Consider the following 10,275-nt stretch of genomic DNA (forward strand, 5'->3'; position numbering starts at 1 on the left):
CTGGATAAGCTGCCACTCCCCCGGAAAAAATGGCAGCTCCTGTCATATACGGTAGTCTAATGCGCTTGCGCATATACTGGGGGTTATACGGGAGTTCCGGAAATGCATGTAAAGTGAGACACGCGGTGATCCATTAAAACCAGCTGAGCAAACTAAGAAGCCTCTATTGCATTAATGTACAGCTCCCTTCCTCAGAGATCCCATTGATGAAGGAGCGATATTAGTTAGATTAGTGTTTTATAGGGAGAGAGTTCTTCCACATCGCCAAGATCCGTTATCACATCATGATGACTTCCTATACGAGCGCTATCCATTCTGCCCACAAGGAATCATTTATTTACAAGACCTTCTGGAGCCATACATTGAACACCACACGCCAGCCGAGCATTGACTGTCTCACACACTGGATGCAGCCTTGAGCTGTTTTGCGAGTGGTACATTTTTGTACAGTGCCGGCGATGCGGAGAACATCGGGAAAGCCGCTGCATGCCGTGCTGTTCGTAAAGTTTATTTGGCGCTTAATAAACTTATGGATGTGTTCATTACATTACGATGGCACATATTGACTCACCATTCTGAATAATGTGTGTGTGTTAGTGTTTACTTGCTCCCATGTCCTCTTGATGGCTGCGTTGCATACATGAGGGTTAAAGCACTCATAATTATATGACAGTGTTATTAGTACACCAGCATATCATTGTTGTAGAAAATGATTAAGATTAATATAATCTGATTGATTGGGGTGATGAGGCATTAAAATGAGCCGATACATTTTCCCAACACTTACGCATTTAACTTGTCTGCGATATTTTGCCGTGGTTCTTGTCTAGGCCTCGCAGCGGTGGCGGTGTTAGATTTTGCCGTGATTATGGTCTTGAATTCCTCATATGCGTTCATGATCATCTCCCGCTCGTCAGCGGAGAAAAAAGAGGCTCTTTCTTTGAGTTTATTTGCCATTGTACTGTTAGAAAATCATGGTTTCGGTGATCGACGCTTCCCCCTTTTGAAGTAGGACGGGCACGCGCAATTATCCTGATCCTGATAGTCTGGTTCGAATTAACGAGAGTGTTTGAGTGCGGATCAGCCTTGGAGAAACCGAGATAGCCTGACATCAATCATCGGGTTAATTTAGGCTGGCTAATAGGACATTTGATCGACTTAGTTGAACCACGTATGAGGAACGGGGCCCTGATGTTTTCATAGAGTATTTCATACAGTATCATGCTAAGAAGCTGAGGGGCTACATATTCTGCTGTAGGATGAAAAGAACATTTTTATTGTAACCAAATCTACAGTATTTGTGTGTAAGTTCCACGCAAAGCTATTCGATTTGTTTGTTTTCTGTTGTTGTCAGTAGCAACTTTGTTTCTCACCATCATGTGTTTTTGTCGGTGTTGCTGCTGTTGACATTGATCCTGTTGTTGTATCTTCAGCTGACGAATAATAAAAAATAAATGATCTCATGTGTATTTACATACATCAGGATGAAGTGGTTGTGAAGGGCATTCGGCACCTTTCATGTGGCTGTCCATTCAGTGTTTATGTTCCATATATACACATACATAGTCATGTTTCTATCACTTTAGAGGACATTACATTGACTGTCATTAAATACCTGGATGTTATTGTGATGATTAATGTTATGGGGACTTACATTCTCTCCCCAAAAGGAAGGTGATTCCCCACAATGTGACTGTGTAAACAGATTAAGGTCCCCACAACGTTAACAAAACGCACACACACACACACATCCATGTACTTCTATCTCTGTGAGGACCCTCATTGCATTCCCTTGCCCCTTAACATGATCTTAACAAACTTAAGCCTCAGTCTGACCTCAACATTAAAATTAAGTCTGAACCCTCAAGCAGGCCTTTGAAGAAGTGAGGACTGGCCAACATGTCCTCACTTTCCAAACATGTCCTCACGCTGATAGTAAAAACGTTTCACGGTCCTCACTGTGTAGCAAGTACAAGAAAGCACACACACGCACTCACCTCACACAAATACTGGCTCTGCTCTTCACACTGTAGTCAGATTTTGGCATGTCATTTTCATAGTTCGCAATACAAGCAAAGAGAACAAGGTAGTTCTGTTTTTCAGCGCCCCCTGGCTGCCTGGAGGAATCCACGCAGAAAATAAACGTCCTTCCAAACACCATTTACGTCACGGTCACGTCAAATGACGGTGCTGGATGGAGGAATAATAACAGATTTTGCAGCGTTTAACTCAGCATTTTTTAGTCAATGTAGCACACACTGAGGAACCTATTGATTAAATCAAATACATTAACCATCAACGCTGATTTTACATCTGCATAAATGGTGCAGAATTTCTTCCTTTTTTAAACTTCTCATCATAGTTTTACCTGTTTTCTCACCTGATGACTGAGGTGGGCTGAAGTAAAACAGTTGCGGTTCTCCAGGGTCATTATCAGTCACTTTACACTTGAGCAACTTATGGTTGTTCAAAGTGTTAACAAAATAAGAAGTCGAAAATGTCACATCAGTGGAGCAATTACACTGTGATGTCTTCATCCCTACGTTGTCTTTGCCCACATCTTGACCCTGATTCAGCCACGTCACTGTGTCTACATCCTTCATATGTCAAATCAGAGCAGTTGAACGTCACTTTATCATTGTCCTCGTGATGAGTCACTGGAGAAAATGGATTATTAAGATTAAGATGGAATATTTTGTGAATTGTACTCTCTGAACTTGTTCCATCTTAAAGACAAATGTTGAATCTACTTCCTGTAATTAGTAAAATGTAACTTCCTCATCCCTTTTTTTCTTTCCTCAAAGGTACAGTTGCAACAATTTTAGACCTGTAATTTCCCTTCTGCAGAAAGACAGATGACACTTCTCGTTTATATTTTTTAGAGCTATGTCTCAAATTCCCGTCTTAGAAAGTGTAATTTAACGTTGACTCAACTAACTGCACTTCAAATCAAATATAAAGTTACTGTGTCTGTCAGACAAAAATCCCATTAATGAATCCACAATGTGTCAGTTTCAACCAAATCTATTCTGTTTGTCTTGAACTATAAACATGATGTACTTTCAGTTGGTTCGTCGGCTCATTACTTTGGTCCGGACTGAAGTATCTCAACTATCTGATGGAACTTAGTGATTAGCTTTTCCTCTGTCGACCACCATCGTGTCAACATTTATATTTTTCCGATATTTTGGTTATTGACCAAATACCTGCAAAACCAAATCAGATGTACTTTGTGTTTAGTGCTAATTAGCAAGTGTGAGCATGCTAACACACACAACTAAGATGGTGAACATGGTAACTATTTGCTTAACTTTAGCATTTTGGCACTATCAAGGTTTCACTATCAAGGTTTCACTTATTGTCTTTGTACAACACAGGGTTGCACAACAAAAAGCAGTTGTGTAGTCATATTTCGCAAGTTAATACTTCTGTATCTCTTGCCAGATTTTTCAGTCTTCTACAGTTTGTTTTTGTCTTCTTTCTTTCTTCTGCTCTTTGTCGTCTGTGACAGACGGCAGCAGGGTGAAGAAGCTGTGGCTGGGTGGGTTTTGTCTTTATCCTTTGGCTCTGCGCAGGCACCTCTTGTCACCAATATCACTGATGCTCAGTAGACCAATATTGTTCTGGGCGGTTTTAATCACCTACTGTAGAGCCCTTCTGTCCTGAGCCGTGCACATCCCATGTCAGTTTGTAATGTTTGCAGTCAGGATGCTTTGTATTGCTTCTCTGTAAAAGTTAACAATAACTTAGCACGGGAATATAGCTTTCTTAAGTTAAGTAAGTAAACAGGAGGGGGCTCATGTTAGCATGCTGATGTTAGCGTTTAGGCCTAGCTCAGATCAACAGTATGCGTATATGTACCGCCTCACGTTGGAGATATGCAAAGATACACGTAACAACTTACCGCAGAGTGAATGAATAACGACCGTCCTTTGCACACTTTATAAACAAGCATAATAAAACGTTACAAACGTAAAGTCAACACTTGTGGTTTCACACAGGACATGGACAGTGGCCTCCGGGGTGAAAGTCCTGTGCTTGTTTGACCCTTGACTTTCTTGCTTGTTATACTCGTTACTGTACCACGTAACTCTCAATAGCGTTATTATACCACATAACTCGCAACAGTGGTTGCTCAATGTACTACACTGGCTATGACCGAATGCAAAAACATCGACATTCAACGTTTAATGTCAAAAACTATGTTCAAACTTTCAAGTTCATTATTATTAATTATCTAAAAATTCAAGTCGAGTCAAAGAATCTGGGTGCTTTTTCAAATCCAGGCACTTGAAATTGACAATTGAAAGATAAACTACTGAATAATAATTCAGATCATTTTTAAAGTAAATATTTCAGAGCTATAAATTCAGTGGCAATTCAATATGAAGTGCTGTTTAAATTTCACAAATATTCTCATAAGATTCAAATCATTCTGATCATCATTAGCTTCCATAGCAGTGGCTGAAGTATCAGATGAACGCCTAACGCATTCAATATCTTTCCAAACTACATACAGCGAAATGGAAATGTAGTGTCAGGAACGTTGGGTTTATTTGGTGAATTTTCTATATTTTTCTCACCATTAACTTGAATAATGTACCTCTGGATGAAGCGTTTGATAATATCTTGTTTTCTGTCATTAAAAAGACAAAAAAGTGACACGTTTCCTTGCTAGTAATAAACACAAAAGCAACATTTAACAGGGGTAACCAATATTTTAATATCATTTTTAATTTAGATATGAAAAATTCTTCATAAAACACTTTTTTCACCCACCCAGATTGTGGCATGGAGGCGTGTTGTTAACCACATTCTTATAACTGCAATGAAAGAATTTGAAAACACTGTAATAAAACGGGTAGTTTTTGCTTCAGTAATACAATTTTCCATTAACGTGACGTCACAGAGGTCAAGAACCGAGATCCAGCAGGTGTCTGCTTCCACAGAAACCATTACAAAAATAAAAACCCGGTACACAATCACAAGATCAACGGTGCCAAATTCACCGCGTACTGCACTCTTGGTAAACAATATTTGTGCTTTGAAGTATCTTAAAGAAATGAAACGGTAAAGAAGAGGTATGCGTAATGAAGTGTGTGAAAACAAAGCCCCCTTTAAAAGACACAAGACAAAAGTGAGACTACGTCCACATGAAGCCGTACAAGCTGTTAAAGCAGTTTACAATATGAAAACAGCTGAATCTCTTCTTCTTCTTCTTTTCATTCAGGAAACGACTGAACGTCTGGTAGAACGTGAGTCAAACACAAACGTCCTCTCCTGCTCGCTGCGATCACATTTATTCTCTTTTAACAGCTGAAACTCACCATTTAGTTGTCCTCCCTTACTGAATATGTTTCAAAGTCAAAGTCCGTATTTTTATGATTATGACTAAGGCTATGATTATATTATTGATTTCTCATTATGTCATATTGTTTAAAAAGCCTTCAGTGACACACGGAAATGTCTTGTTCTGTCTGGAAGCAGCAATTGACTCAAACTATTTCTGTCAAAATAGTTGCAGAGAATTCTTCAGGCATTCCACTTATTCTCGTCGTTTTGGGGATCGTCTATTGGGACATTTAAAAGTACTGATCACGGAGAAAGCTGGAAGCAACAGAAGCCAGAAGACACCGGCTCAGAAAAATATATTTTAAACTCAGCCGGCTTCATGTGGACGTACTCTACGTCAGTGCAATAAAGAACTAAAATAGCACTCTGTCCGGATGCTGGTTGTGAGACGCTTCTCATTGTCGTCTTCAGCAGCCTCACAGTCCCTGATTGGACTCTTGGCTTCACGGGGAAGGGAAAGAACTTCTGCGCCAGATGGTAAACATCTGGCGCTTTGAATCGTCCGCTATCTGAGCCCCTTTGAGGGGTAACCAGCCGGGCCGCGGACGTCCTCTCCTGTGGTCAGAGCCGGCTGGTGGCTGATCAAGCTTCGGAGCATCATAACCACGTTTCCTGCCCTTCCTGCGTTTCAGTGCAAATCAGTTAGAAAAGTCTTTCTCACGTCCACTGAGCGTCGCGCTAAAAGAGCGATAACAAGCGCCTCAGTTGGCTGGGCTCATTTTTTTTTTTTTTTTTTTTTTGTGGAAAAACCTCAGTAACAAAACTAGAATCTCTGTTAAAACAACAAGGAGAAATATACACAAATATATGTTTACAATATATTTTGTACATTAACATGAGCTCTTTAAAAAAAACCACACACACACACACACACACACACACACACACACACACACACACACACACACACACACACACACACACACACACACACACACACACACACACACACACACACGGCGGCCTTTTCAAAAGTGTTCACAAAGAAAGTGGCGTCGTCACTTTCGTCCCGCGTGAACGCGGTTCTCCGGAGACGACGTCATCCTCGTTACAAAAAGCATATTTTCTTTGCTCTGCCGACAGAGAAGGAGAAGTGTTGAACAGAAGTGACGCACGCAGCGTGTCGGTCAACACGATGTGTCCCCGAACGTCCTGAAGCGCAGGCAGCATGTTGATTTACGGTTAATTGTACTACAGTTAATAAAAACTCCCGACATTGTATTGCAGTGTGTTAAAGGCCAAACTTTACCGTAACGCCTATTTTCCAATTGTTGTCATTCAGCGTGAGTCCGGTGTGAGATGCGGTCATGACTCCTGTTGAACCTTCAGCAGCGACTTTAGATGAACGGTCATCTGCTCTCGGCTCTGGTCGCTCTGTTGAGGCTCGTCTTCGCCGACCCAGTGGCTCGGCGGTTTAGGTAAGACGCTCGGTGACGGCGGCTCGCTGAACTTGGCTCCGGCGTAGACCTTCTCGCCATCTTTGAGGTGTTCGGGCGCAGCTTCAACAGGCGGTGCGTCCACGGTCTTCGCGTTGTCGGAGGCGCGGAGAGGTGTTTTCTGCTCACGGTGGAGGGGGAGGGGCTTGTCTTTCTTCTTCGTGGAGAGAGCCGCTCCGGGGCTTTGGCCCTGCTTGGGCTTGTGGCTCCGTGTGATCATGTTCTGGGTGATTGGGTCGTGTCGGGGAACGTTGCGAGCAGGTTGGCCGCCCGGCTGCGCGGCTCCTCGCTCCGATCTGCCGCCTTTGGATTTCAGCAGCTAGGAAACCGAAACAAACTCATTAATCATCACTTGTTGGTCGACCTTAAGTTAAGAACTTTGCATCAAAAACATGAAAACAAACAGAAAGAAAACACCAACAATAACAGAAATACCGTAATCATGATCTTTACATTTGTGTCGTTCACAATAAATGAATTTAAAGTGAGGGTGAATATTTCTTTAGTCGATTATTCGTGAACCTATGAGCACATCTCTGGTAAACACAATATTTAAGGTGGTATTTTTTTGTGATTCTTTGTGGAGAAACTGAGTTAGTTGACTGTAAACAGACTAAGAATATCTTTAGTCGATTAACCCCATCGTTACTGTTGAAGTCTATTTGTAAATTGATCCACTTAGTGTCAGGAAGACTTTCTGTTCTTTAAAAACACTTCTAGACAAAAAGGACTTCATGACATCCACGACAAACAGCGGTGAAGGAGAATGGATCAGAAAACATTTTGTAAATACCTAAACTGTGTGTAGGAGCTATATAGTATAGCAGCTTGTTTTTAGGATTATAAGTGAAAGGAGGACAGAGGACGCTCGCTGTCTGGAAGCTTCAACCTCAGACCTTAACCACACACTATCAAACCACATGTCCTCCACTTTAACCTCCTGTATTCTCGCTTTCAACATACGGGATTATATTAAGAAAAACTCTTATTTATTACTCAATAAGTACCGAACATTTATCATAGCGGGAAAGTCAGAACACAACTGTTAAATTAACACTTTTGAGTAAAAAAACAAAGACAAAAAAATTGATTTCTACATCATAGAACATATTTTTGAGTGTTATGAACTTGGCACTGTTCACATGACTTTCCTCTCCCTTTTGAATTTGACAGACATGCCTGCAGGCTGGACCCTGCTGCCTGCAGGCTGCAGCCCGGGGCTTCAATACCCGTGCAGCTGCCAGCAGAAAGCGGAAGACAGCTTGTTCATCACACTTTCGATTCTTGCACAAGGATTAGTAACTGCGTCATGTCCAACTGCCTCTGCTATAAGGGAGCCTATCACGATTAAATCCACTGTATTACAGGACATCAACATTTGGATTTTTTGGTGGAGTTCTCCATCTTTTTATGCAGCTTAATAAGCACACAACTTGTAAAAAGAAAGATGAATCTAGGAATGTAAATAGGATTACAACTGGCTTCAACACAGGATTATTTGTAGGACAGTAGAGTAATCATTTGGTCTACAACACTTCGGGAAATAGTTAAAGAAGTAGTGGAGGTTCAATATGACAGAGACCAAGTTCAGGTCTTCTAATGTCTTGTTTTTTAAATAGTTCCAAACTCACATATTCAATGTTATTCATATATTCAAGACTAACTGGTTGGCAAAAAAATAAAACCCCGAACTGCAGTAAAGACAACAACAACAACACACGAGGAAGTGAACGTTACCTCTTTTTTAGCTCCGTGTTTGAGATCATGGAGGCTGAGCTCGGTACCGGACTGAGCTGCGGGTTTGTTAGCAGACAGAGCTGCCAGAGTGTTGTTGTTGTTGTTGTGGTCGGATAGCCGGATGTGCAGCTTCCGGCCTCCTCTCTTCTTCTTCGTCTTGTTGCACGCGTTCACCCCATCGCCGCTGCGAGAGATCATCGATATCGGGTTGTTGTTTTCAACGTTGGCTTCATCGCCGTGAGCCGGAGATCCGGCCAACATTTCTTCGCGCTGGCGAAAACATAAAACACTACAAACATAAACACGCTGTGAAAGCTATTGGTTAGCTTTATTAGCTTAGCTACGCTGCTTCTTCTTCGCGGGCGGATTTAAACACTTTCTTACTTAAAGAATAATGATGTTATATTGTCGTCTCAGAAGTTCCTGATGGTCAATTTATGGAATATTAAATTATTTCAAATATTTTTTTCATGCTAAAAACGACGGACGTTCTTTAATCCCGAGATGGCGTCGGTGCCAGTGAGTTTTTAAGCGGAAGTAGCTTGTTAGCACAGATGTCAAGCTAGCCTGATCATAACATACAACTTCCGGGGATGTGTTTTCAAAATAAAACGTTCAATTGCCAAATAGAGATATTTAAGATAAAATAAGATAATACTTTATTAGTAGTGTATGTATATATATATATAAAACAATAACAATGTTCAGTGTTAGTGAGACCCTCCAGCAGAAATCCCCGTGGACCCTTTTCAGTATGTTTGCTCTCAAGAGTATTTAGAGCAATAACTTATGTAAAAGTACCAAAATGTAAAAAATACCTTGCCGCAAGTAAAAGTATAAAAAGTATGACCAGTATACCAGGGAATACAGTTTTTTTTTTTGTTTTACATAGTCAAATGTATATATATTAACTGTAATATTGGAGAATAAATATTGTAACCAGCAAATAAAATACTTAATTTTTAAGTTTTGAATTGTGGAAACTTCTTTCAGGTTGCTAAAACTCACACAGAATATCCGCCCTCAGTGGCAATGGTTTGTCAGTGTTATTTCATAATATAGTATAAAATAGATAATTTAATATTAATAGGTGCACAAGCAACATCTCAATGCTGTTGTACTGGGAAGTATTTGGATCTGTGACAATGTGTCATGTTTAATTTGCTTATTGAATATTTTTTATGTAAATGTGAATTTGCAAAGTTGTCAGATTAATGCAGCGGATTAAAAAACACGAAGTATAAATGTGTAGTGGACGCATAAAGTACAAGTACTTTGAATTTGTGATTAACTGCTATACTTTCCATCACTGGTTACTGCAGTATTTTCACACAGTAAATTGTCACTTTCTATACCTTTATTTTGAAGACAAACTCCCTACTTCCGATAGCATTCTGGTTACGTCAACGAATCTCCACTTCCGGGGATCTGTTTCCGGTAAGGGGCGTTTCTGACTTCATCCTGTCAGTGACGTCTTACCTTTTAATTTATCAAGCAAAAACACCAAACGTGTGTTGGTTCCAGCTTCTTCCTTGAAGAGAATTGCTGCTTTTTTTTGTTAAAATTGTTGTAAATTGAATAGTTTTGCGTCTTGGATTGTTGGTTGAACAAAACAAGTAATTTGAAGACTTTCAGTCTCTGGTAAATTCGCAATTTAGACTATTTTAATTGGTTAATAATTAAGTTAAAGAATCCACAGCTGAATCAATAATTTTCCTTGTATATGAAATCTTCTATTTTACTTAACCTA

General features: G+C 40.3%; 1 protein-coding gene across 1 annotated transcript; it reads right to left on the reverse strand.

Moving 5' to 3' along the window:
- Nucleotides 1-4,698: 4,698 nt before the first annotated feature.
- Nucleotides 4,699-9,073, reverse strand: pnrc1 (proline-rich nuclear receptor coactivator 1). Its single transcript, XM_076083618.1, has 2 exons — nt 8,526-9,073; nt 4,699-7,107 (listed from the first exon to the last, which is right to left on the reverse strand). Exons 1-2 carry the CDS (start codon nt 8,784-8,786, stop codon nt 6,658-6,660), a joined length of 711 nt encoding a protein of 236 aa, XP_075939733.1. The 5' UTR covers nt 8,787-9,073; the 3' UTR covers nt 4,699-6,657.
- Between the last annotated feature and the right edge of the window lie 1,202 nt (nt 9,074-10,275).

The sequence above is a fragment of the Anarhichas minor genome, unplaced genomic scaffold (genome assembly GCF_050575085.1).
Source record: "Anarhichas minor isolate MPS153535 unplaced genomic scaffold, ASM5057508v1 ptg000136l, whole genome shotgun sequence".
NCBI lineage: Eukaryota > Metazoa > Chordata > Actinopteri > Perciformes > Anarhichadidae > Anarhichas > Anarhichas minor.

Bases quoted from the DNA above. Each gene is read 5' to 3' on its own strand.
- pnrc1 (XM_076083618.1), bottom strand. From the start codon at position 8,786: ATGTTGGCCGGATCTCCGGCTCACGGCGATGAAGCCAACGTTGAAAAC. The intron at 7,108-8,525 runs GTAACGTTCACT...TCGGTTTCCTAG, and splicing joins AACACGGAGCTAAAAAAGAG to CTGCTGAAATCCAAAGGCGG.